The sequence below is a fragment of the Betta splendens genome, chromosome 3 (assembly GCF_900634795.4).
Source record: "Betta splendens chromosome 3, fBetSpl5.4, whole genome shotgun sequence".
NCBI classification, from domain to species: Eukaryota; Metazoa; Chordata; class Actinopteri; order Anabantiformes; family Osphronemidae; genus Betta; species Betta splendens.
Window position 1 is genome coordinate 3,275,109 of NC_040883.2, and position 27,651 is coordinate 3,302,759.

The 27,651-nt window shown below is 43.8% G+C and overlaps 4 protein-coding genes across 7 annotated transcripts; 3 read left to right on the top strand and 1 right to left on the bottom strand.

Moving 5' to 3' along the window:
- Positions 1 to 320: 320 nt before the first annotated feature.
- On the top strand, positions 321 to 6,346 carry LOC114852423 (zinc finger protein 319). Of its 2 annotated transcripts, none has more exons than XM_055507409.1 (3): positions 321 to 842; positions 2,223 to 4,113; positions 5,254 to 6,346. In XM_055507409.1, exons 2-3 carry the CDS (start codon positions 2,385 to 2,387, stop codon positions 5,346 to 5,348), a joined length of 1,824 nt encoding a protein of 607 aa, XP_055363384.1. In that variant the 5' UTR covers positions 321 to 842; positions 2,223 to 2,384; the 3' UTR covers positions 5,349 to 6,346. The 2 variants fall into 2 exon arrangements, 1 of the variants encoding a protein (XP_055363384.1); XR_008694206.1 differs by having other exon boundaries at positions 328 to 842; positions 2,223 to 4,520.
- A 311-nt stretch (positions 6,347 to 6,657) lies between these two features.
- Positions 6,658 to 12,182, top strand: LOC114852260 (casein kinase II subunit alpha'-like). 3 transcript variants are annotated; one of them, XM_029144568.2, is made up of 13 exons: positions 6,658 to 6,784; positions 7,641 to 8,014; positions 8,320 to 8,431; positions 8,795 to 8,896; positions 9,040 to 9,090; positions 9,284 to 9,343; positions 9,861 to 9,944; positions 10,145 to 10,255; positions 10,393 to 10,494; positions 10,626 to 10,726; positions 10,861 to 11,009; positions 11,539 to 11,626; positions 11,711 to 12,182. In XM_029144568.2, exons 2-12 carry the CDS (start codon positions 7,908 to 7,910, stop codon positions 11,610 to 11,612), a joined length of 1,053 nt encoding a protein of 350 aa, XP_029000401.1. In that variant the 5' UTR covers positions 6,658 to 6,784; positions 7,641 to 7,907; the 3' UTR covers positions 11,613 to 11,626; positions 11,711 to 12,182. The 3 variants fall into 3 exon arrangements, with proteins under 3 accessions (XP_029000401.1, XP_029000400.1, XP_029000399.1); XM_029144567.3 differs by having other exon boundaries at positions 6,690 to 6,830; XM_029144566.2 differs by having other exon boundaries at positions 6,696 to 6,924.
- A 258-nt stretch (positions 12,183 to 12,440) lies between these two features.
- kiaa0895l lies at positions 12,441 to 18,652 on the bottom strand. Its single transcript, XM_029144561.3, has 7 exons — positions 18,374 to 18,652; positions 16,440 to 17,256; positions 16,214 to 16,357; positions 15,649 to 15,781; positions 14,870 to 15,175; positions 14,591 to 14,688; positions 12,441 to 14,188 (listed from the first exon to the last, which is right to left on the bottom strand). Exons 2-7 carry the CDS (start codon positions 17,157 to 17,159, stop codon positions 14,027 to 14,029), a joined length of 1,563 nt encoding a protein of 520 aa, XP_029000394.1. The 5' UTR covers positions 17,160 to 17,256; positions 18,374 to 18,652; the 3' UTR covers positions 12,441 to 14,026.
- A 1,921-nt stretch (positions 18,653 to 20,573) lies between these two features.
- LOC114852259 (beta-1,3-galactosyltransferase 1) lies at positions 20,574 to 22,953 on the top strand. Its single transcript, XM_029144563.3, has 3 exons — positions 20,574 to 20,683; positions 21,099 to 21,333; positions 21,455 to 22,953. Exons 2-3 carry the CDS (start codon positions 21,245 to 21,247, stop codon positions 22,623 to 22,625), a joined length of 1,260 nt encoding a protein of 419 aa, XP_029000396.1. The 5' UTR covers positions 20,574 to 20,683; positions 21,099 to 21,244; the 3' UTR covers positions 22,626 to 22,953.
- Positions 22,954 to 27,651: the final 4,698 nt, after the last annotated feature.

The window sequence follows — 27,651 nt, forward strand, 5'->3', positions numbered from 1 at the left end:
GGCCAGAAAATTCACCTGACCAGAACCCCACAGAGACTCTGTGAGTCCTGAGACCTAACAGGGTAAGTAAAGGCTGAGCTTGTATGTACAGTATGCATTTTTATTTAAGTCACATTAGCAATACAACTTCAAATGAGCTAATCATAAATTAGAACAGCAGGGCTAGCAGCAAAAGACACCTCTGGGCTCATTATACCAACGGTCCACCTGCAAATCCCTCACATCTGCTGGACAATTATCATCATTTCAATTACAATCCAGGTGTAATTGCACTTTCACCTTTCTAGTTATAACATTTTAACTATGGGTAAGTTGGCTATAATCATAACTGTTCTCAATTTACTACAAATTGGCTTTTTGAAATGTAATATAGAATTAACAATTCGCTAATTTAACACAAACGTATATTGCTAAGACATAACAGTAGTCTGCTTCATGTTGCCGGTAGCTGCGGGTTAAGACCAGTAAGCTCAGACTGGGGGAGGTGCTCCCCCTACTGGTCTGATACAGAACTGCGTCATATAGCGCGGAGCTCGCATTAGGCGCCGCTTTTTAGTTTGAATAACGTTCCCGTAAAATCAGCCTGGGAGCAGGCGATCTCGTCCCGGCGTGTTTCAGCTAACTGTTACCCCCGCACGGAGCGGCTGTAGCGGCAGCAGCAGCACCGCAGCGGCGACGGTAGTGCGCTGTGAGGCGGTTTCCGGTGTCCGTCCGTCAGCAGGAGGATGGCGTCCGGCTTCAACCGCATCCCCTCCACCGCCGGTCCTCCGAGCACCAAATACAGCGAAGATTGTCGCGCCCGCGCGAGAGACGCCAGTGAAAACCGTCAATAAGCAGCTCGTGTAAGTGTTGCGGTGGTGAATGTTATTTGCAGATGTGCGGAGCGCGGCTGCGGGAGGCGAGTTCCCCCGTAGCGCCGGGGAGGCCTAGTTTGATGTGGGGTCCGTTTGCGATGGAGGCTCGTAACCAACGCCAGACCAGTTATTGTGGCCTTTCATGAAGCGGCGTTCGAGCGAAGGCACGGTAGCTCAAAGCCGCCTCGCGCCACTGACTTCTGCCTTTACGTAGTTTAGTGGATGCGTGGTTTGTTGCGAGGAGAAACCGACTGTGAATACAACGTTAAAGAACGCGATCATAACAAGCGATAATGTCAAAGGAAGCCCAGTTGTTTAGCAACGTTAGTTAGCTGCAGCGGTTAGCCGTTAGCTACTGTCGCAGCCGCAGCTAACGTCTTACAGCTAGCTAACGCTACATCCTAAAACGGAACCTATAATGCATTTAATACCTTGTAGACATTTAAATCTGACACCATTACCAAACTGAGAACAGAATAGCTCAAACAATACATCACAAAGTGCTCTGCATGACGTTACTGTGAATCTATCGTTTAACTAAGAAATTCAACCTTTTCGTGCCGAGCTGCGTTTCAGGAAATAGACTGAGCCCCACTGTTTTTTGCGAGTTTTCTTTTAAGATGTAGCTTCGACTATTTGTGTGATAGCAATTTATGTATTTCACGTAGCAGCATTTAACTGTGTTTTAAAGGGTTATTGGATAATGGAGCAAAAGGGTTTAGGCCTCCCTAGACAATCTACGTACTTCGTTTCAGTTCAGGGATGCAACTAATGCCAAAGATTAGTGTTATGTTCAGTCATATGTGACGAATAATTTTGTCATCAATCCATGAATTGTTGGAGTTGTTGAAACACCATTAGATGCCCAACAAACCAACCAAATATGCAGTTTATAGTGATATGAGTTCATGAACTGCCTTACATGACATGAGCTTGGCTGACACACACACACACACACACACACACACACACACACACACACACACACACACACACACACACACACGTTAATTTATTGAGCTTGATTTATATTTAAATATTTTGAATTAATTAAAAAAACAATGAAAAATGACTTCAATCATTCTGTCCCAGTAAAGCTCACACGCCCACCAGCAAAGGTTTTGCATTATTTTAAAAAAAAATGCAGCTGTTTAATCAATGCCTTTCTAATTATTTGAGTAAATGATCTTGACTGTTTTAAATGCTATTACAAATAAGTATATCAATATGCATATTATATTACTCAATGCAACATTTTCTTTTTGAAACATTTGCATAAGAATGTCTTTTGTAAGTTGTGAAGACACTTATCCAGCTGTGTGCTCTCATTTTCATCTTGAATTAATAGAAAACATTTTTTTCCTCTAGGTTTTCTCAGTTGTATCAAAGGACTTGTGTAAACAGATATACAGCACTGACCTGCTCAAGGCGTGCTCATTGCCTTTTCTCAAACTACAACTTCCCTCTAAGTTCGGCACTTAAACGACTTTCACCTACTGAGCACTGAATTCCTGAAAGCAAAGAGGAAGGATGACAGAGGCGTGGCAGCAGCAGCAGCAACATGCAGTGGCCCCACCCTCTGTTGTGCACACACTCCCTCAGGCAACTGACAACCCGCTGGGCTGCACTGTGTATGGAGTCGTCCTGCAGCCAGACACCACCCTGCAGCAGCCGCAGCATGGCCAGCAGCACGCAGTCCAAGCCCAGCAGGCGTCCCTACAGGTAGGAGGCGAGAGAGGCCACAAGTGTGGAGCCTGTGGTCATGACATATCTCACTTGGCCAACCCTCATGAGCATCAGTGCATGGTGAACCAAGACAGATCCTTCCAGTGCACACAGTGCATGAAGATCTTCAGTCAAGCGACAGACCTGCTGGAGCATCAGTGTGTGCAGGTGGAGCAGAAGCCTTTTGTGTGTGGTGTGTGTAAGATGGGCTTCTCGCTACTCACCTCCTTGGCTCAGCATCACAACTCGCACGGCAACGGAAACAACCCGATGAAATGCTCCATCTGTGAGAAAACATACCGACCCGGTTCTGGAAACGCCACCCCGACCTCGTCTGCTGCCAATCCCCAGCAGCCCTCCGCTGGTGAGACATCAGGCGGCGGTGCAGCAATCAGTGCCTCGTCTCCTCCTGCGTTTGAGGCCTCTGCACCAGATAGGCCGTACAAGTGCTCAGTGTGCCATAAGTCCTTCAGGCATTTGTCAGAGCTGACCCGCCATGAGAGAGTGCACACTGGTGAAAAGCCATACAAATGTGACACGTGCGATAAAAGCTTCAGCCAGTCTTCACATCTGGCGCACCACCAGCGCACGCACAGCTCCGAGCGGCCGTATAAATGTGCCGTATGCGAGAAGAGCTTTAAGCACCGCTCTCACCTTGTGCGCCACATGTACGCACATTCAGGCGAGCACCTCTTCAAGTGCAATTTGTGTGAGATGCACTTCAAGGAGTCGTCGGAGCTCCTGCACCATCAATGTCAGCCTGAAGGGGAGAGACCTTTCCGGTGCGGCTCGTGTGGGAAGAGCTTCAAGCGCCCATCTGACCTTCGGCAGCACGAACGCACGCATTCCGAGGAGCGCCCGTTTCAGTGCGAGGAGTGCCAGATGAGCTTCAAACAACAATATGCTCTTGTACGTCACCGCCGCACTCACAAAAATCCAGCAGATCGTCCTTTCAAATGTAACCTCTGTGATAAGGGGTTCCTTCAGCCATCGCACCTGCTTTACCACCAGCAGGTTCATGGCATGGAAAGTCTGTTCAAATGTGCATCCTGTCAGAAGTCTTTCAGCCAGTCAGGGGAACTGTTGAGGCACAAATGTGGTGGTGAAGTAGAGAAGCCCTACAAGTGTGACGTGTGTGGCAAAGGTTACAAAAAGAATTCGACGCTGCAACGTCACCAGAACTCTCACTGCACAGAGAAGCCACTGAAATGCTCCCTGTGTGACAAGCGCTTTGTGTCGTCTTCGGAGTTTGTTCAGCACCGCTGTGACCCGACTCGGGAGAAGCCGCTGAAATGCCCCGACTGTGAGAAGCGCTTCAGGTACTCGTCGGAGCTGCAGCGCCATCGCCGGGTTCACACCGGGGAGAAGCCTTTCAAATGCGCCAGCTGTGACAAGAGCTTCAAGCAACGCGAGCACCTGGCCAAGCATCAGAGCGTGCACTCCCGGGAGACGCAGTTCAAGTGTGTGTGGTGCGGAGAGCGTTTTGTTGACCTTACAGCTCTGCAGGAGCACACTGTCCAGCACACTGCTGAAGGTGAGAGCTTCCCAGAAGCTCCCTGCATACCATGAACAGCTGCACTTCAATCTCAGGCAGTAGACGTGACATTTACTCTCTAAGCAACGTGTGCCAGCCTGCGCTCTCCCATTTGTAGTTTATACCATGCACCTATTACTTAGAATGGTTTTTAGTATATGTAAGACTCAATTTATCCTTATTCTTCAACGAATTAAAGACAAAATACCCAAAATCAACTGAGGGGATTAAGACACATTTTCTTTGGAACACGGGAAAAAGACTACAAGAGAGGGGAAATATTGTTCAGACAGATTATGATTTTGTTTAGTCCTGCGTGTGGGACCTTATTTGTGCATGTGATTGTCCGTTTTGTAACTGTTTAGTCTGTTGTTGAAAGATGGCGAGAACTTCCAGACAGTCGTCGGGTAAGTGTGTGCTCATGTTAAGCTCCTCTGCAATCCATGTGCCTTTTCTTTTTATTATGTACCACTCACTCTGTGTCTCTGATCATTTCATGTTTAATATAGTTAAACCCACCCTCATTCAGCGGCTGGCTTGTGCAGCAATATCCTTTCACATACTAGATCTTAGGTAGAGACATCTGTTTGTGCATGAATATTTATCACTCTTTAATATCACTGTTGTACTATAGCTTCAGTTTATTTAGGAAAACATCCTAAGAAGAAGAAAACAAGTGGATTTGTGAAAATGTATAGCCTGTGTCCTATCAAATCTGTGTTGTTGCATCTTTGTATTAAAACAAATGACATCTAGGTAACTAACCTATAGCTACCGTGTCAACACTTGACATGTGCAATACAACGTGCACAATGTAATATTTATGACTACTGATTCATGGCATAGTCTACTCTGTTATATTATAGACTGTGGTTATATGCTTATATAAACATTGAAAACTGTATAGTGCTTATGTTACCTGCTTTTGTATTCACTATGAATGAGCTTGCAGTATTTTTTGCAAGCATTTAGTTTCAGTTTCCTGGTAGACTGTCACAAGGTTAACCCAACAAGAACTTAAAGCGTTAAATTAGTCACTTCCCACAAACCTAGCTGCATTAGCAACTGTGCGATAGATTTAACACACAACTAATGTTACTTTTATTTTTTGATCTACCGACCTTTTTAATGTCTTCACAGGATTCCAGTCTCCTGCTGGTGTAGACCAGATGTTCACAAGATTAATCAGAGTAGCCTCAGATTTGCAGTTCATGTGTTGGTTTATGATGGGATAACGTTAAAAATGTGTGTATTTTAGTTTACTGTGTGGTTTTCTATATTATGTACAATCTTTGCAGTATATTTAAAAGAAGGTTTTTGGGGTTTATAAATCACAGTCAAAGATAATAATAGTGGGCGCTGGCTGGGGATTGTGTGCCATGATTTATGTCTTGGTGCGTCTGCTTCAAAACCTCTTGTGAGAGATGGACAAGTGTAATGAAGTGTTTGACTTACACATATGGATATCATTATAGACTCCTGTTCATAATGTATACAGTTAAAATAAACCACCCTTATGAAAACAATGGTGTACAATTGGTTTTATCTGAGCTAATAATGCTAGTAGCATAGAGTAGAAATTAGGCATTGCCTAGCAAGGTAATTTTGCAAGGTCATTTCCTTGTGTATCTTAGTCCAATTGCATTGCATTTCTAAGGAAAGGAAAAAAAATATATATATAAAGCAGGAGATCAGAGTTTTGATTGTAACGTGACACACACAACTAGTAGTTCAAAGTTAATTTTGTGTCAAGTGATTTTTCACTTCTAATTTAGGTATATTTGCTGATAAAAAAATCGAATTCTTGTATATGGCTTAAAATTGTAAAGGATAATGTGTATAGCAAATATTTGGAGCTGACAATATGAGTGAATATGAATATAAGTCTCTAAAAGTAAAAGTTTCTTAGTGCTTGTTGTAACACTAGTTTCACAGCTAACTTCCTTTTATCATTTCTGGTTTTGTGATTCTTTTGATTAATGGTTGGTTCAGCTAACACTTGCCACATATGATGACTGATGATTATCTCTCATCAAAAATCTGCTCCAAGATTGTGATCTGTTAAAAGATGTGTTTACATTGTTTCATACCCATCAGATATTTATATTTAACTATGTTGTTCTTGTTATTATTCACGTGACGTTGTATGCAAGAATCTAAGTACCGACATATTTTGTTGAAGTTAATACAAACTCTAGCAAAGAAACATTAAAAATAACATTTTTCTCATTTAGTTCTCTCTGATTTTTTGATCCATACAGACACACAACTTGGCCTTTGAGACGACTTTCCTGTTACGCATGTATTAACTCAATCATTGAAATAACAGTAATGTGTCCAGCTGTGTTTGAACATAGTTCCGTGATGAAGCACAATGACATTTGTAAGAGTTTATTCGTAAAGTGGGTTTGTGCGCGGGGCCATATTTCTGTTTATTAGAAATACTTGGCTCTTAAATGAATGGTTGTATACACATTACATTATGTAGAATAACGTGACTATTAGTTAATAAGCATCAGTCACATCTGTTCAGCGATGAATGAAGGGGTCACTGTATCTCACGGTTTACTTCCGGGGTATGTTTACCGCAAAAGGAAATCCCATTCTGCTCCTTCTAGCGAACTAACACCACCCATCTGACAACATTATTAAATCAGCGATCCTTCTACTGGTACATACTTTATAAGTATCCGCGCGGCTGCTGGATCTTCATCGCCGTACGTACAGAAATGTCCCACCGGTGCTAACGAGCTAAGCTAACGTCGATGACGGGCGGACTTCCTCTGAGCGATACGATATTTGTACGACGAGGTTAGCCTGCTAGCTAACGTTAGCTCCGTTATTGACTTCACATTTCACTAATGCCGATACCGATGCACATCTGCTTGTACATAAATATGTCTTGTAAAAATATTCTGATTTCGCAATGTATATTTCTGTCTTGAAATTGGGGTTCAGGTTGTGTAATTTTATGTTTTGCGAACTAAGCTTGGTCACTGTAACTAGCAGCTAGCTTAGCTAGGTGGCATTAGATGAAACGATCGTAATTGATGCTAAGCAGTTTCCAAAATAGCTTTAAATAGTAGGATGGAGTTGTGGCGATGAGTACGTCCCCGACTCATCTATTAAGTGGTAATAGTATAGCAGGCTGTGCGGCTGCTGAAAAGGCCCGTGACAGTACGTGTCGTGACGGGCAGCACACTCGGTTTAGGGTCTTTGGGGGACCGCTTCAAACGGGGGCACATAATTTAACACAACACCTGTCACACTTGCTGGATCTCGTCCAGGTTTGAACAGTTAACGTCTAGTGTGAGTTGGGGCATTTGTTTTTAATCCCGTTTTTCTTTACCTAAAATTATGCACAAAGTTACCTCCAGAGCACACAATGTTGTGAAAAGAGGCTAAATTGGTCTTTAGCCTATATCTTTTACAAACTGATCTTTTTTTCCTCACAACAAACCTTTGTGATAACAACGTTTGACAGCCGTTCTTTGCTGAAGCTTGTTTTCCCTCCTGTTTTCCTGCAGCTGGCGGGGCTTCTTCCCATCCTGCCTAGAATCCTGCTCAGGGGCTTTACACACTCTGTCCTCATAGCTCTGTCAGTGTGCACAGCTGGGTCGGACTGGCCTGGTGCTTTTCATCAGCGGGCACAAGCAGCGAAAGCCAATGTTAGACACAGCACAGGGGTCTTAGAGCCACATATTCCAAAGAATCGGTGCATTTCCTTCCAGTATCGAGACAACAAGTGTTCTGCAAGAGGCGAGAGTCCTCGACACAGAGCCTTGCACCCAGCGATGCCCGGATCCACGCCGGCCAGTAGCAAGGCTCGGGTTTACACCGATGTCAACACACAGAAGAACAGAGAGTACTGGGACTATGATGCACATATGCCAAACTGGAGGTACAGTTAAATGGATTTGTGCAGTTCATAGTAATAATGATAGTATAATAGTTCAAAATGATTTTTAACACGTTGATATGTTTAGGTGACTTTCTCAGTAGCAGTGTGTTTTTTGAATTTGCACTTCGATATATTGCAGATATATTTGCCTAGCATATATCGTATGCATATTGTAATTATACATAATGCTTGGTATGTTTCTGAATAAATGCCCTAAACAGTGACGTGGTGTTAAAATGAACTGGCTCGTAGTTTTAGCCAACATCCTGTTATTGCTGCTAAATATGTCCACTCTTTCTCTTTAGCAATCAAGACAACTATCAGTTGGTACGAAAACTTGGTAGAGGGAAGTACAGTGAAGTATTTGAGGCCATAAACATGACCAATAATGAGAAAGTGGTGGTGAAAATCCTCAAGGTGAGCTCCGCATGTTAGTCTTCATTCTTTTTGTAAAATGCAAGATCTATTAATATGTAAATATTTCTCTGCTTGCATTTGAAGCCTTCAGTGTTTTCAAATCACACATCACATGTTGGTGACATCAGAATAAGTGATTCAAGTCACTGGGTGTTTGTTAAAAACAAAAAAATCTTGAAAAAATCTGGTATTGGTGCATTCATATTTTTAGAAAACGATCCTAAAATTATGTAATTTGAAGAGTCCCAATATCAACTAAATAAATAAATGGTTTCTAATTTGTCAAATGATTAAAATAATCTTTTAAGTGAAGCAACAACAAATTATTTATGCTGGTTTACTTCAAAATGTGTTTTTTCACAGCCCGTGAAGAAGAAGAAGATCAAACGGGAAATAAAAATCCTTGAAAACCTCCGTGGAGGAACCAACATCATCCGTTTAGTGGACACAGTCAAAGACCCTGTGGTGAGTTAGAAACCACTTCGCTGCATGCTGTCCCATCAGCAGTGGTAATCCAATCATGCTTTTAGCTGTGTGTGCGTGGCAACAATGACCTCCACCTATTTGCTGTCTCCTCAGTTAAGCCTTGTGTTGTCCTCTCTTTGCAGTCCAGAACACCAGCGCTTGTCTTTGAGTGCATCAATAACACAGATTTTAAGGTACTTATGTTTGGCCAGCATCACACAAGCAAAACTACTGGCCCAGTTACCATCCATGCAAAGGCATTGATATCCATTTTTATTAACTTGCATAACCCCTATTAATGTTGTACATGTATAAAAGCAAGTTGAACTGCTGCTATCATGCAATTAATGATTTAATTAATGTTTCTTACCACTTCTTCTGTTTAAGGAGCTTTACCAGAAGCTGACAGACTATGACATCCGTTACTACATGTATGAGCTGCTAAAGGTAAAACATGTGGAGTTTGGTTTAGTTTAAGGTCTAATTTTGTAACGGGTCTAAAAGTAGGTGTCACCATCACTCAATGGTTTCATGTGAATGTTATGAGATGTGTAAATGATGGGTAAACACTTTTATATTTTGGTACGTGTAACGTCTGCCCACCTCTCCTAAAACCTATACATAACCTAGTAAGACATGCTATGACTTGTTTAAAATTTAAACCTTCTATAATGTAACCGGCCTACCTGGTCTGGCTGGATTTCTGAGACGTGCTGATACACAGAGCTAGCGCTAGCCACGTTAGCCGCTAGCAGTTAGCTCCACAGGAAGCCCAAGAACAAATATGTAGCCAGCTTTAGGTCCAAACATAAATCTTGAGGCAGCAAAATCATGATCTCTTTTCCAGGGAATGAAAACTTAAATAAAGTACCGTCTGTCCTGACAGAGAAAACTATGAGAGGATTAATGCAGAGCAGGTGATGGGTATCAACTATATTTTCTATGTGCCTGTGTTTTCTTTAAGGCTCTGGACTACTGTCACAGTATGGGGATCATGCACAGGGATGTGAAGCCCCACAATGTGATGATCGACCACCAGCTCAGAAAGGTTCTGCACTCACTTGTTTATTATTTGCTGCATTTTTGGGGAAGGGGGTGGAATTCTGGCTCAGTGCATGTAGCCACTTAAAAGTGAGGGCTGACCTGGACTCTTACTGGTACTAGAGGTTCAGGTTAACATATGTTGCTTTCCTAAATTGTGGCAGCAACCAACATCTCACCATCTAAATTGTTCTTTGTGCCCCACAGCTGCGACTTATCGATTGGGGTTTGGCAGAATTTTATCATCCGGCTCAGGAATATAACGTCAGGGTGGCCTCCCGCTATTTCAAAGGCCCCGAGCTGCTAGTGGACTATCAGGTACCTGCCGTTAGTCGCTTTTGTCAATGATAAAGTTCATCTCAGGAAAACACAAACACTTCTCTAACAGTTTGTTCTAGGGAAACTTTTGTCCTTTTTATATAAAATCTACTTGGTGTTTGATTTGTTGTTTCTAGATGTATGACTATAGTTTGGACATGTGGAGTCTAGGCTGCATGTTGGCCAGCATGATCTTTCTGAAGGAGCCATTTTTTCATGGGCAGGACAACTATGATCAGGTAATGAATCACGCACCTTCATTTAAGAACTGTATACTTAGTTGAGGTTAAGCTGTTGAAAATTATGTGTTCGACGTAATGGTTAATACTACAGTATCAGTACAGAGTGTAAATGATTGTAACTGTTTCAGCTGGTGCGCATCGCTAAGGTTCTTGGTACAGATGAGCTCTTCAACTACTTGCACAAATACCACATAGAACTGGACACTCGCTTCAAAGACCTGCTGGGACAGTGAGTGTAATCATCATTTAAGGCTGTTGTCAAAAGTACATCTTTCTACACTGACTTTGGTGAATTTGTCTGCTGTGTAAAAGACCTTTGAATAATAGAACCTGTGTTGTTGTGCACCACCACTTTGCTCTCAGGCAAACACGGAAGCGCTGGGAACAGTTCATCCAATCTGAGAACCAGCACCTGGTGAGTCCAGAGGCTCTGGACCTGCTGGACAAGCTGCTGCGCTACGACCACCAGCAGAGGTTGACAGCTGCTGAGGCCATGCAGCACCCATACTTCTGTATGTACCACTGCTCTATCGCTGGGAACAGTTTCTATTTGAAAGGTTTAAAAAAAAGTATTTGTCGGAAGGTTTATTCTACAGTGTTCAGTCATTTCCCCACATTTGTTTCGAATTGATTAATCAATAACCCCATAGCTTTGTTGTGAATCTGTGCCCGGACAATTGATTTACTAGCACACATTGTTCTATTCAGCTGGGGAGAAGTGACACATGGGTCTGTACATTTCAATCCATTCATGCACCTTCTAAAAGCTCGTCTGTGGCTTTTTATTATCTTTCATACTCCTCCCAGCATAACCTTGAAACAGGTAATTGTCATATTAAATCTGCACATTTATTTTAATTTGAGACTGAGATTTTTGTGGAATCTATTTCAGACTCCAAAAATAGCAGTTATTGACTGTACTATTGTTTGTGTATTTGTGCATCTTTGTTTTTAGATTTATTACTAGGGAGTTGCTTAACGACATTCAGGTCATTTATTTATCCAGCAGCTTTCTTCTTTCTTTCTCTCTTTCTTCTGCAGATCCTGTCGTGAAGGAACACGCAAATGCTAATACAGATGGCTCAAAGGCAATAAGCAGCTCCAATGCAACATGATAACCAGACAGCAGGTAACTGACCGTATGTTTCTCCCTTTATGAGGGAGACTTGGCATCACAGTTGTGATTGATCTGTCTATTTCCTCTTTCATTCAGGAACAATCTTTGTTACCTCAACTTGTGACCTTTTTGTGGCAGAACCTTCTGCCTCCACATCAACAGCCATACTGGAGCAAGATGTCAGTTTTGCAGCATCCTCAAACATGTACGGATTAAACTTTTCCAAACACAGCCTGGGAGAATGTGCGCTGCCAGAGTCACAACAAAATCAGGTCTTGAATCAGATGTGAACCCCCCTCCCCCCCCACACACACACACACACACTCTCACCCCCCATCCTTCCTGCCTCTTTCATTAAGATTACCCTGTTTTTAAAATGGGCAAACTGACTGTTGTTGGATCAGTATCAAGCTGATGTTGTTGCTGTAAAGACATTTGTCCATCTTTGCGACGCTGTGGTCACCCGAGTTTCAGTTCCAGGTTTTAGCACTGAGTGGCATGGAGGCTCTTTTCTGTTACGGATAGATCAAAAACTATATTGAAAGAGAATAAACCATTTTTATTTAAAGCATTGTTGTGTTTGACTCTTATTGCCCCATTAGACATTTCCACTTTTTCATCAGCCAGTTAAGATAATGATGCCTCACTAACGTATTACGTATTAGTATTACGTTTTGTCATCTTGTATTCCGTTTTTTTTCCTTTTTTTTTTAATATGAATTCAGTTGTTTCTGGATCTCGTTTGGTGCTAGGCCTGGGTCACCTTGTAGTCATTTTGTGTCTGAGGTGTTTGCTTGGTGTATCGTAAAACAAACCAGAGAGCCTGTTGAGTGTGTGCGTGTGTACTTTTAATAAATAAGCTGGAAATTCAAGGTGTTTCCAGAACATAAAACACTTGGTGCAACATTCGTGCGTTCAACAGGTGCATTCATTTTGGCAGATCTGGGCTGAGGCTACTAAAGGGATACAACTGTAAACACCAGTGACTTTTAGTTTAATATTAACCTGCAAATGCAGCCATTTCTAGTAAAAAGTTCACATTTTGCTTTTCCTTTTAGTTTAAAAACGTCAGCTGATGCTTTGCGCTCAGACTGCCTGTCCTAAAATGAATGCCCTGGCTGACATCTGATGTTTGGTGTCGAACACTAAAAAGCAGCCTACGAAGAAATTGCTAGCTACAGCAGATGAGCTCTACACCCATCGAAGGCACACCCACAATACCCCCGGCCTCTTCCTCAGCCAGTTTCGCCCACATTTGGATAAGGAACAAGCATTACTGGCTTTGGCTGCTTCATAGACAGCCCAGGGTGGTAAAGATGCCACATTGGCACTTTAGTTACATGTTAATGGAGTAGTTGTTGACAATTAGGGAAATGTACTTTCTTTTTCTTGATAGAGAGAAAGAGATTGATAAGAAGGTGGCGATAACCTAAACTAGTAAGGTAATACATAACTGGTGAAGCCAACAAGCTCCAATCAAATGGTAGTTATCATCATCTGAGAAATGATGAGAGCTTCTACCCTTCACTTTATGCTCCAGGAAAAGCTTCATGTACTGAGAGATGAAATCCCAAAATACTATGAAGCCTCTCTCTCTTCTCCACGCAAGGAAAAGGCCAAATGAATTCCCCAAATTGTCAACCTATTCCTTTAACTGCAAAAAGAAAGTTTGGTTGTTGAGCAGAAGGGTAGCTCAAAGTACGTCACATCACAGTAGCATATTAATATCAAGGATCACCAAGGACACCAAGACATAAACAACAGCTGATTATCAATAACACAGATATTTTAAAAGCTCCCTGGGGAGTTTTTTAATACTATACTGGATCCACTGGCACTTGATATCCTAAAGATATGTGGTGTCAGCCACCACTTTGAAAGTTAAGTGTCCTTGGTGTCCTTTTTCAAAAAGCAAACAATCTAAGGCATAAACAATGTGGCATAGAAACAGAAGATATAAAGCTAATACCACACAGAGAACAACAATCAGCGTGTTCCCTCAAGGTAAAAAAAAGACTTAAATAACTGTATCAATACAGCATACGAGTGATAATGGATGTGTACATAACGTGGTAGTGCACAGGCGTTGGGCGCAATGATTATGTACGAGTCTACATAGATAATGTTGGTTACATCAGAGTTGCATTATTGAGGTAATTTCATAGTGGGAGTATAGGCAGAGGGAAGAGAGGGTACTTTAGCTGTACTCCAATACTCTGTACATGCATTGGACAAAAGGTGAGAATGTAAATAGGGGGAATTAGTGTTTGTCCCTTTTTTGATATTGTTCAAGTTTAAAAAAATGCTTAAAACAAGCATCAGTTAGTGGATGTTTGACGTGATATTCAGGGCACCAGGTGATGCAGTCATTGTACCAGCAACCTTTCTTGGCTACGGGCGGTGCAGGTGGGATCAGGGCAGCAGCTGTTGCAGCGTTGAATCCTCCAGCTCATTCACAGCGATGATGTGATCCAGATGCTGCATGTACCGCTCCTGGTCGCGCATGAAGTGTGGGATTCTTGTCCTGGACAGCGCGGCCAAGTGACGCAGCCGCTCCACGTCTTCATACGACACCTGCATGTAAAGACATTCAGATTTTGAGCAAAGCAAGTGTAGGTCCTCATTTGCATATTCTGTGCATACAACAACAAGGTGACGTCTGTAAATCTGAATAATCTGATATTCAGTGAGTGCTGCACAGGTGTGCAGAGACTTTGGAAATTTACTACCTGTCCTTACTAAACATCTGTTTGGTGTGAAGAACCGTGCCCCTCAGCAAGGTCTCACGTGCTGGTCCAGAAAAGACCTCTCCCACTTTCTATGCCAACTGTAATAGCATAACTTCAAATGTACATATACAAAATGTATTTAGGGACCAGGGTCTGTCCAGTGTGATGCTGAGTTCGTCCTCTCTCAGCAGTTCTGTAGAAGGTTCACAAAGCCTTTCATATTTTATTGTTTGACCTCTTTACAGACCTTGCCTAAGGATGTCAGCATCTTGAAGTCGATGGACCTTCGATGGCGTAGAATCCGGAGAATCCCATCCAGATAAACCTGATCTTTACTGAAGCAACCTTAAGTCACAAACATACATAGGGAACATAAATATACTGTAATAGGACAACACGTCTAGATGAAACTGTAGATTACAGTTTAACTGTTCTACTTCTCATGATCATTCATCAAATTAGGGCAAATTAGGTTTCTAAAAACAATAACAGCAACTGAAGACAGAACCAGCATCCGTTCGTTTACCCGGCTTCGACGTGTCAGTCTGTCCCCTCTTGGCTCTCAGACAATATTCCCAGCGGACGTGTGGGTCCTGGACGAAGCGAGCGATGTGACTGAAGAGCTGGCTGAAGCTCATGCTGGTCGCGTGATACACCGTGTAGTACAGCAGAGCCGCGCGCCACAGAAAGGGCTGTTTCCGTAGCAACACGCTGTGCAGACTGGCCAGACCTTCCTCTGTGGGATTGGCAGGTTTGAGGCCATACTGCTTCCTGCCTTCTGTTGTGGCCCAGGGCTGCAAAGCGTTGTTTACTCCTCGCAGATAATGTGTTCCTGAGGAGCAAACAAACGTCACTGCGTCTGTCAAAGTGAGAATGTTTCCAAGAAGTCCCTGACATGAAAACCCACATTCATTTCATCTTTACCACACTGCTTTCTGCCCCAGGACTCAAAGCGAGACCACGGCTACACAAGTCGAGGCTCAGTAATCTTTCTAGTCGGCCTTCAAAAAGAGTCGGGTTTAATTGGATCATGTTTTGTTACAGCTCCTGCGTGAGGCTACAGTTACAGTAACCAGTCTAGACACTTTCCTCTCAAGTGTGAAGGAGCCATCTAGTTTTTTTCTTATCTTCTTCAATCTAGTCCATATTAAAGCACATGAATCTACAGAGCAGGAACAAAACAGACTTTTAGTTGCTTTAATACTGCTTCATGATCCATCAGGCAGAGATCTCACTTTCACATACGCTCAGAATTCACAGATTTGCCAGTACCGAGCCACCGTCCATCTTCATAACACACAGTACCTATCTCATGCCTCAGCATCCCCTCCAGCCAGTGCTGTCGCGCTCCAGCCAGGTTGATGGTCAGAGTGGGACGGCAGCTCTCCACCACCATCACCGCCTGAGACAGGAGCTCATCAGACAGACGCACCACAACCTGGAAAACATGGACATCGATGTTTGCATTAAGGTCTTTCCCAATTGGTTGCACAGAATTTTGCCAAGTTTACTCAAGTGATGTCATCCTGGTTATAACAACAGTTTTACCCTGCAGCTCTTTATAATGGAAATGTTACACTTTACTCTGAAGGTCACACAACTTAAAAGATAAATAAATATTTATAGAAATAGTAAAAAAAAAATCCACCTGTGAAGGATGTGCTTTTCTTTTCAAAAGCACACTGTTTAAATGCTGAAAGGGCAAATCAGAAGGTTGAAACACCAAGTATTGAAGCTGTCGTTCTGCTCTGCTCAGCCAACAAAATTACTCAACATTTATTTTCAGAGTTGTGAAATTCCACTTAATAGTGTTTCAATTATCTGTCCAGTGTCCTGGTGACACGGCCTTGCATCTCCTCCCTGCACTCACCTCCCCCACACAGCCTTCCTTCTGCAGATACTTGCGCACGGCAGCCCAGACCTGACTTTTAGGGAGGACACTGCCACCAGTCACCTCCTCGAAGTTCTCATAGGAGCCGTACTTCCTCAGGACACACTCCATGATTCCAACCGCCTGCAAACAGAGGGAACAGTGCTCATAATCGTCTTCATCATGTCATTTAATCTCAGATGCTGACGTCTTGATCCCGTCGTACCTGTTCCAGGAAGAGGCCCGAGCCCTCTCTGTACTTGTCCAGCACGCTCCTCGGTTCAGGCTGCGTGTACTCAAACTGAGGCTCGTACTTGTAGTCGGAGAGGAAAAACGCCTGCTTCTCCTGTTCCAGGTTAAGAGGTCTGAGGGCGACGAGCAGACAGGGTCTGGGTGAAGTGGGCAGCCTCGCGCTCCCCACGCCTTTAGCTATGTGGGGCAGGGAGGTGGCAGGCCGCATTTGCCCCCTGCCGCTCCGGAGCCCGAGAGAGTAGTTGACCGAACAGGTGCTTTCGCTGCGGCGCATCCAGCCGCCTGCTCCCAGACTGGGACTGGTCAGGCTGCGGGCGGGGGGCGAGGGGGCGGCCGAGCCGCAGCGCCAGGGGGGCTGCACAATTCGCCTGTCCACCGGCTGCTCCCGAGCCCCCCGCAGGTGCTGCGGCGTGATCTCCAGGCTGAGGGGGCGGTGGAGGGGTGGTCTCGGTGGTCCTTTCAGAGACGACGACCTCCTCCCAGCCTGGCAGCTGCTGGTCTGGGATGGGAGTCCGTTTTGGAACACCTTCTCCTTCTTAACGCCGCCCCTTCTGGCCGCCAGCGCGGGCGCCGCGGCCGAGCTGCTGGCAGCTTTGGGTGGATCCGCTCGGACATCTGGCTCCAAGTCCCTGCTGCTCCTGACGCTTTCACCCTCATCCTGATCCATGAAGACTTCCCCCGAGTCCAACACCATCACCACTGCTGCTCTGCCTCAGAAACTGACCTAGTGCACGATGCTGAAGAACATCTCATTTCCCACCCCTGAGATGTTTGAGGGGGTCAAACACTATCTGTGGGACAAACAACAGATTCAGCTGAAAGTCTTTACTAAGCAATTTAAATAATATGAGGACATCAACATCTCAACAACAATTTTCTGATAAAATTAATCATCTAATGTCACAAAAACAAAAAAAAACTGTATAGTTAGGCTGACTTAGCATCACTGTTCTACTGCATCATACATCCCATTACAAACTTCAGCTGGAAGACCTCAGTGAACTGATAACACCAGACGCAGCAAGGCAGGCACGTTATGGAGGTCATGGAGCACAGTGTTAGTGTTCTCTGTTTTTGCGTTCACATGAATCAGCCAGTTGCTTCGTCAAACTGCTGTTGCAGCCGAGACGAGCCGGACCCTCGGGTTCGAGGACGACTCGGCCCTGCACCGTTCTGCCAGCGTACGCGCTCCTGCCATCTGCTCTGTAGACAGTCCCAGTCAGCTGTGCTGCAGCGTGGGGGAGAGTCTGACCCAGCAGGGTTCGAGTTACACTGCGGCTCCGTCCGACTCCGACGCTCAACACATGCTCCTGCTTTCTTTAGCGCGGCTCTGGACTGCGTTCCTGGTCTCCACCACAGTACTGGGTGCTGTGGGCCAGTTCACAGCAGCACGTGAAGCTGAACACAGGGGCTCCATGTAAACAACGGTATGCTGAAGCAGTCTATCATGATGCAGAGGTGAAGGACTGGGACCTGATCTTCTACAGGTCACGGTGACAGATGCAGAGACTGGTGGAGGTGCAGGTTTTTGCAGCTTTGTTCAAGTAGTTAACACAGAACTTTGGAAAATAAAACACTATTAAGATGTTTCTAGCGTCAAAGTGGCTCCGTGTACGACAGGGCCCCAGCAACTGGTTTCCAGCCCCAGGTGTCACTGGGAGGTTAATCTGTGGGGATTAGAGCTGTAAATAAGAAGTGGAGCAGGTCAGAGACATGTGAGAACGCTCTGCGTTCGGTCCAGAACAAAGTCACCGCCCAGGACCCATAGTTACTGCACACTCATTACCGTTCATTCAGAGGAGCGGAACCAACAGCTGAACAAACAACAGGAGCACGTCTGACTGGAGCATCACGTTCTCAAGACAAAACAAATCAGCGCCGCCAAACTGCCCGGAGCTCCGTGTTTACCTGAGGCCGCTGCGGTCCGTCTGCTCCTGCATTTACTCCCGTCTTCTGCAGCCTCGCATGTTGAAGCCACGAGTTTCCTTTATCGCCCTAACGGCAGGAGAACGGTGGTGATGAGCGGATAGCGGTTCACAGAGCCGGGCCTCAGGCGGCTTCCTGGGCCGGCCAGGAAGCGGCGGTTGAGTTGGAAGATATGACGCCATGACTACGTAGGTGGCGCGCGACGTTCCATGCGTCGCGACGTAAAATCTGACGGAGGGGCGGGAAACGTCCCCCGCAGGATGGAAACACAATAAAAGCACTTCGTCATTTCGTTCTTGCAATTTTTAATATACTTATGAAAATATAAGCGAAGAGTATGTTAAGCGGATGTTCATCGAAAATGGAAAAAAAATATATATAAAGAATCAATCAATGTTACTTCCATATGATAAAGAAATAATTAAACCATTGTTTTTCTGTAAAAAAAGAGTAAAAACCCTCTCCTTCAGACTAAAATTCATATGATGTCCTAAAATAAAATTCACAAGATGATTCACCTGATCTAAAATTTGCTGCTATTAACTATTAACTGCTATGAAGAAAACTGTCACAGTGGAAAAAGCTAAATATTTATATATTATATATTTATTATTACTTATTATTATATAGAATAAAATATGCACCTGATTTAATTAACTTCAACTGTTGTATCCTGGTATGAGATTCCTCCATATTGCTCAGTGAGCACCTGGATTTGTGGTGCCAAAGGTGGTCTCCATCCACTGTGATTATAGACTGCTCCATCTGATGCTCTGAAGGCGACCAGGTGACCCACTGACCCTGCACCCGAGCTCAATGTGACTATGGCATCATCTGCTGCTCAGCTTTTTCTCCACACCCAACACCAGTTTTCTGATTTTATTTCACCCCCGTGTGGATTACCTGTCCAAGGGAATTGATTTCTTGAGGAAAACCGTTCAAATGGTGCAGCACAGTTTCACTACGTCTGCCACCTGCTGCACCCTGTGCAGTATCTTATTGCTGCCTCAGAAATGATTTGAATACAGACTCCTCTGGCACTAAGTGTTTGTCCATCAGTCTGAACCCAGGACGTTGTGTTTGCGCACATGCAAATGTTGCTTTACACGCAGCATTTGAACATAGAGCTCACTGTGTAACCTATAGGAACCCAGATCCGTTTCTGCTTAAAGGAAGCCTGGTGGGATATGAACCAAACAAAATGGACCATGTGAAACATGTTAACGCTTGATTAGTTGTATTTGGTGGCGGTTGTGTCATTGTGGGTTGTGATGGGATAAAGATGAGCAAATAAGAAACATAGGGGAAGTAATATGCAGTATAATATACAGTGAGTTACTCCGGGGCTACAGCTGAACTTGTAATGTTCAACTCTGGTGCAACGTAATTGGGTTGATCATTACACACTTGATCACATTGAACAGCAAAACTCATGTGACCCAGATGGATGAGAGCATGTGTAGTTCAGCACAGCTCGGTCATATGCGTCTCTGCAGAGACGGCGTAGGAGGAGCTCGGCTGCCCGACCCGTCTCGCCTCTCACCCGTCTCGGTGGACTGGACTCCAATGTACAAATGCCAGATGGGCTGACGTATGCAAACCAACATTATTTTCAACAGTAAAGTCCTGGTATTTATTGAAATATTAATTGAAACAACATTGTTGAAGAGTGACAGAAACTAAGTACATAAATTTCTGTGTATGTCGATATCTGCCTTTCATGTCAGTAGTAAAATTAATCATTATGGTTATTTATGGTTATTATTAATATTATTAATGGCTGCATATGGAGGAGGTTAATGATTATCCATTGTCCATTATTCTCGTCGGTTTGGATGTAATTCATTTACATGTGTTGGCTTTGAGCAACATGAGACGCTGCTTGCATGTGCGTGACTGAAGTGTCTGACGGAGACGCTTCTCATTGGCCTTAACCCGAAGGTGTTCACATTTATGTGGGGTTCAGACGTTCCTCGTGCTCCAACCCGGAGCCTTGTGTCATGTCTGAAGGAGTCTCTTCACCATTTAAAGTCAACCTTAATTTACTGAGAACTAACAGAGACCGTGTTTTATTTACGTTCTGGTGCATTTCCGCTCATAAGCCTAAATGCGTTGTGTTGCACTTCGCCCCTCTGACCTGTTGGGGGCGCTTTGAGTTTTTGCCCTGTGGTTGATGCTGTTTCCTGTCTTGTAATTAGTGCCATTATTTCCACCTGTGCATCAAGGTGGTTTGTTGTTGAATATTATACGGACGTTACCTTTTGCCTTGTGGTTCTGTCTAGTTCTGTCCAGGTTTGTTTGTGCTGTGAAACTGTTTGTGGGGTCTCTGTTGTTGTCAGCTTGTGTCTTTTATCCTGCTGGTGCAGTGATTTTTAGTTCCTGTTTAGTGTTAGATTCAGGGTTGGACTTATTCGTTCTCCTGCTTAGCAGCGTTTTAACTCAGTTATGGCTTCTTTGTTCACTTTGGTTCATGTTTATATTTCGTTGTTTAATAAACCAAAGTATTGTTAACTTGTACGTGTGTGTGGGTTGTTGCATTCGGGTCCTCCTTTCTCGTGCAGTCTGTAGGCTTTGCAGCCTGGTCTCCGCTTATGGAGACCGTTTCAAGTCATTTTGTCCCGTATTCATAACAGTTGGTGTTTATTTGACAAAGGACGAGCAGTCAATACAACCCCCACTGGACATTTCCCACTTCTGCACCATGTAGGAGGAGCAAACGCAGGTGCGGCTTCACGTGAAGGTAGGAGCGATGAGCCACAGTTACTGGAGCAGCTCACAATGAGAGGCAGTCGGGTGCAGAGATGAAACCTGGGCCGGTCATTGGAAACTCGTTGTTCTGCTCACACCAGACAGATGCAACTAGCTGCAATTAATCCTGTTAATTGGCCCAACGTCTACGTCTACAGTTTCATCATGCTCAACAGGTGTGAGGAAGGACACCGGTACGTTAACTCTTATTCAATTCTGAAGTGTTAAGTGATTTGGCATTTTCTCACAAGATCTTAATATTTTGATGGTAGAAACCCTGATGAGACTAATGAGACTTCACCCGTGTCTCCTCAGACAGGGAGTGGCTGATTTCCATGTGAGGAAAAGCTGGAGATTGAGTTCTTCACAACGTCGCTGTCTTTTCCTCATTCTGCTTCTAGCAGCCGTTTGGTTCGTTTGCAAAAGTGACATGAGGATGATCCACCCTGAGCTGTGGAATCCTTTCAGTCGCGGCTCACAGGCAGTGACGGCGAGCGTGAACGACAGCAGCCCCACAGAAGCACCCGGTGCAGGTGGACCCGGGGTCAATGTGAGCTCACCCCTGTTCCTTCAGACTACGCTCAACACGTCCACAGAGGCGGCGAACACAACGACCCAAATCACAACTGCACCCGTGCCCTACACGTCCCCAGGACCCTACTTTGTGGAATACCCCCATGACTATCACTTTACTATAAATGAGCCACACACGTGTGAGGAGCACAAGCCCTTTGTGGTCCTGGTTGTTCCCGTGGAGCCCAGCAACCGACTCCACCGCGACGTCATCCGTAACACCTGGGGCGGCGAGACGCTGGTGCTGGGCAAAGCGGTGAAGCTGCTCTTCATGGTGGGACGCCACGTCGGAGACGGAGCCGAGGCCGTTCAGGAGCAGCTGCTGCAGGAGAGCAGGCGGCACCGGGACGTGATCCAGAGCGACTTCCAGGACTGCTACAAGAACCTGACCATCAAGACCATGGTGATGCTGGAGTGGCTGGACTTCTACTGCTCCGGCGCCTCTTATGCCATGAAGGTGGATTCAGACACGTTTCTAAATGGGCACAATCTGGTGAATATGTTGTTAACGGCTCCCAGAAATAATTATATGACTGGACTGGTGGCGAGTGAAGCTGCGGTTCTGCGGGACCTGTCCTCTAAGTGGTACTTGCCTGTGGATCTGTACCCTCAGTCCCACTACCCACGCTATGCTTTGGGTCTGGGATATGTTCTGTCCATGGACCTTCCTCGGAAACTTGTGCAGGCCTCCAAGCACGTCAAAGCGCTTTACATTGAGGATGTGTATCTGGGCCTGTGTATGGAACACGCGGGCATCCCCCCCACCAACCCACCGGGCTGGAACTACTTCAACGTCGGGCCCGTCGCGTACAGCCGCTGCGCTTATTCCAAGCTGATCGTCACCACGACCGAGCAGGACGCTGACCGCGTGGAGATGTGGAGGGACTTTCAAAGACCTGGAACGTACTGCTGATCTGCGTCATCGTGGCCCAATAACGTGTCCATTATAACGAGGCAGCAAAAAGTCAGCTCAGGACAGTAAACAGGTCAGACCTTTTTCAAAACCCTGTTGTAAAATATGTAATATTTTGTGTCATTTAACTGTTGTTTTTTAGATAAATGGTTTCTTAAGGTCCAGTATTCACAGAATCCTGTACCTCTGCCTGTATGTGTGACCTGTGCCTGTTTTTGACCTCTGCCTGCCTCGTCCTTGTTGGTGCCTCCATCACTGCTTACCTGTGTTTTGACCTTCGACTGTACAACCAACATTTAGTTATGTCATTAAAAAAACCTTTTACTTACCTGTTTTTGCGCTGTGCATGTGAGTCCACTACGTCAAGCAGCCTAACAAATATGGACTTTATAGGACAATATTTGAATGTTTACATTGTTTATTTAGCTAACAATTAGCTTAGCGTTTGTTATTCTTCGCTCATAACTCACCACCTGTACTGGTTAGCATTCTTTGGCACAAGTCTTTAGGATCTTAGCTTTCAGTTGAGCCAAAGATAATTAGGTTTAGATGAGGTTTCATAGTGGTAGATCCATGTGTGTAAGTTCCCATTTTGTCAGCAAGGCTTCAAGGAGCGTAACAACAGGATGCTTGTAGGTCCAAAACTATAGCAACCAGGAGAAAAAACCCAAATCTCTCATCCACACACCGAGTCATCACACAAAACAATATTTATTTTACTTTTTACGCTTGCTCCAGTTTTTTTCAGGTCGAAAAAACAAGGCCATTCCATTATGATGGTCACACAGACGCAGCTGAATCAAATGGGGCCTCATGAGGAGGTCTACGATGTCGTTTAGACCATCTAGTTCCATTAGCAGCCAGGAATGACACACGTCTGAAACTGCCTAAAAAGAGTAGTACTCCCCGAATATAAATTTTTGTTGTAATTTTAACACCACATATTATAAGTGTAAGCATGGTATAGCCCCAGATCGGTTTACGCACGCACAAATCCAATGTGACCCCAATTTGACTCCATAGTAGTATTTCTGTTATCAGCTCCTAATGCACAAAATGGGGCTTGGAATTCATTCATACTTAATAACTGTGCTGTATGATGACCTTGAGTGCCATGAAAGGCGCCTATAAATAAAATTTATTATTATTAATAATTTTATGAGCCAAATCTACAAGTAACTAAAAGCTGGTTGAACTATAGCCAGTGAGCAACTTCAGTATCAGTTGATGATGAATGCACGTAACAATCCTTCTCAACAAGGTTCACAAAGTCTTACCGGTCAAATCATGTCTCAGCAAAATAATAGTTTTAATTAAAATAGGGCATCAGGGGAAACTCAACTGACTGCAGTCCCCGCAGGAACTGGGCGAAATGGAATTACCTCAAAGTTAACAGTGTTCAACATTAACATTCACTGATGTCATTATTGATGATTCCAAGTTTATTTATGCTGAGAAGCTGCACACTTTAACATCTATTTTTATCTCTAAATGAAGTGTTTCCACAAATATGAGGAATGTCACGATCTGCATTAGGAGGGAATCGCCCACTCAAAGTCTATTTACACTATGAGTGCTGTTACTATGGGAATTGCTCATCTTGGACCTAATAGGTGTGGGCCTGTGGAAGTAATTCAGGAGAAAGACATCCGGTGACTCAGTAGCGGCTCTGGATTTCATCAGTTAAAGTTTGTGATGTGTAACATTAATGGCATCAGTTATTTTTTATGTATTGATTGTTGCACAAATTTAAGAAGACTTAACAACACCGCGCCTCTCACGTCAGCTGGTCAAAATGCTTTGTAGTTTCTCATGAAACAATAGGACCTCAAACACATCCAAGCCAAATTGATCATGGCTGCAAGGTCTCAGAAATTCAGTGATTTTACAGTGGATCATTATCAAGCATGTATTAAAAATAAAAATATACGTTAATGACTGAAAATGCCAGTTCTTTCAAAAATCTGGTGAATCACAACTGAGCATTTAGAGATATTTGTCTGATATTTGAAGAAATTACTCAACAGTGTCTTGAACCAGGCTTATGTGCATGTTTGAATATTTCATTCTTGAACTCTTGAGTGTCATACAGTTGTTGAATTGCTGGATTTGTAGGGGAATCACTTTTTTTCACAACATAAATCTGACTTTGTGACTGCTCAGCACTTCTAAGAATTTTTTAAAACCATGTGGATCTGGAAAACTGGGTCAAAAATTAATAGATGATGTTCACACTGAAATTAAAACGTGTTGAAACACTCTCAGTGAGACTAGTTGTAGCTGGTCCTCCTTCATGATGTCAGACACAGAGATGAAGTATATCAGCTGTGTGATTTTAACAAATAAAACCAAATGACTTCAGCAGGGACTCTTTTGATGCAATCACACTGTAGCTTCTACGCATGTCTTGAACGTCATCAGCGTCACCCAAGGACCTCTCCTCCCCTTTAATATTTTAAATGTTTATTTTTTAGGTCTCGTGGATTATATGTATGTGGGTCCTCCACCTTTTCTGTCAGGCCACTGTGAGCTGTACTGTCATTTGATGACTTCCCCAGGAAGGGGTTCAGTCGGCCTCCAGCTGCCGCTAGTATTTTCCTGGCCATAATCCAGCCTGTGTGTCTTAGTCACTATGAACCTGGAGAGTAAAACTAACAGGAAGATTGATGAGTCATTTTTACTAGACAATGAGAAAAGGCTGCTTTCTGTGTATACTGTACAGTATATGTCTGAAAGTGTCTCGGTTGTGCTTTAGAATCTTGCACGTTACAATTTGCACCATTGTCCTTGATTTCATTCATCTGTGAACCTATGCTGTGGGTTTTTAATTATTTGGTGTGTTTGTTTTAAAGTATTTCTTTTGTGTCATCCAGGCCAAACTTTTAATTATAAAGCAGACAGAGCTACAGGTTTTGCCTTTCCATTAACTGGAATGGAAAACTACGTAATACAGTATGATAACCAGAATAAAAACAGACTTTACTGTCCTCTTGCTTCCACTGCTTCATCACCAATAGGTGTGTGTCATCATGTCTCATGTCTCCATTAGGCATAATCATGAAATCATGCACAGTGATGTCATTTCATTTTGTTATTTATGTGACTGTAAAGACTAGTCTCATCTCAAGAGGGAAAAGAATGGATCAAAGCACATGGACATTGAAATCACTTGAATATTGAATTAGCATCTCTAAGGAATGCCCAGAGGCGGTTCTCAGTAAATCCAAAATTCTTGAAGGCAGACAAGCGAGGCGTTGTTCAGCAAAATCACAGAACAACTCAGCACAGAAACATGGTGGCACTGACGCTAGTCGGTTCTGAAGGACAGGGTCTGTTTGTTGACGCACTCAAACTGTGAGCACATAAAAGCTTGGTAACACTCACGTGCCTTTATTCATGTAACTGAGACGCTGCTCTCGCCTGGCGCATCCTCAGCCGCTGTCAAGGGGCGAGAGTGAGAGGACACAAGGCTGAACCTCTGATCAGCTGATCATCAACTGGGTTTTCAATTACTGGTGAACCTGCTCGTCTAGACTCTGGAATTCCAGTAATGCCATGTTACTACTATTTAAATGTGAGGTTGACAATGTTATGGTCAACATAGAAAAAGAACGCACATCCTGTGGGAAGCAACATTGTTTCCAGCGTGACAGGACAATATTCACCTCTGGCAACGACTCCCCTAAAAATATTTTTGCTCTTACAACAACGGATTTTTGATCTCTGTCCAAATGGACACAAGCCTACAGTAATGCAGGAAAGGCAGCAGGCTATTGTCTGGGCATTAATATTACCTCATCAGACTCTCATAAGCAACAAAATGCCATTGTTTTGATTGTGTGCTATCAGGTTGACAGACGATACGAGTGCGTCACCCAGTCACACTTTGATGTTAATAGGCTATTGCTTTGTTTATTGATTTTGTTTAGAACCAATAGTGAACAGGATTTTTCTTCAACATGAGCGTTTTAAACACTATTATTATTATTATTCCGGAAGTCACCTCATCATATTACATTTTAATCAAATGACATTGAATTCATATAAGATGACATAAGCAGAAAAAGCCCTGTCACGTCGTGCTTTTATGCTTTCAGGAAGTGTTGCATGTGAAGCATGGAATCAGGAAGCCAAGTCCCCCGTCAGACAGGAAGTGCAGTTATGAAGCCGTGGTTTTATTAATATTTAGTCCAGGTTGGCTCAGCGCACTGAGCTGTTGTACATCAGCCACAGTCAGGGGTTAGGAAATATGAGCGGACGTTAACATGCATAACAATGAATAAGGTGAACACACCAACAGCGTGTAAACATTATTATTAGCATTAAACCTGAGAGGCAACAAACAGCAGAATTAGTTGGTTTGAAAAGACACAGAGAGCAAGTCTCAATAAAAACAGCTGATCTTAATGGAACACGATTGTGTGAGTTTATCAAATATGCATAAACATGCTTTACTTTTAAAGTAGCAGTATTTGAAGTCCCCAGAGCTCAACGCTGTAGAACACTGAGCATTTAGGAACGTGTGCGAACTGCTGGTGAATCTACACACTTTACTCAGTGGACTCAGGCCTGTTTGTCATCCTCCCATTTGACCGGTTGATAATTCAACCCAATGCCATCAAACAGTCTGAAACTGCCACTGTGCACGTTTCTAAAAACAGCCTGACCAGCTTTTATATGAAGGCCGTTCAGAGAGGGGAGGACCCATGTGTCATACAGATGCTGCCTGTGATAACCTGGTGGACACGTGCACACGTCTAGCAGTAGTTTAGTTTTTCTTGTTTTCCCTGGAAACACAAACAGAGTGAAAGCACTAAATGTCAGATGACTAAGAAACAAAATAGGCAAAACAATTCATCTGTACTTCACAGGCATGACTTCATCTGGACTGAGATATATTATTGGTACAGGAACACAGGAACACTGTTGTCATGGCATTCAGTAAGTGCAGTAAACTCAATGTAATTTACTCTTACTTTACTCACACTGGCCTTCGCGAAACCATGCCACAAAAAAAATGAAGCGT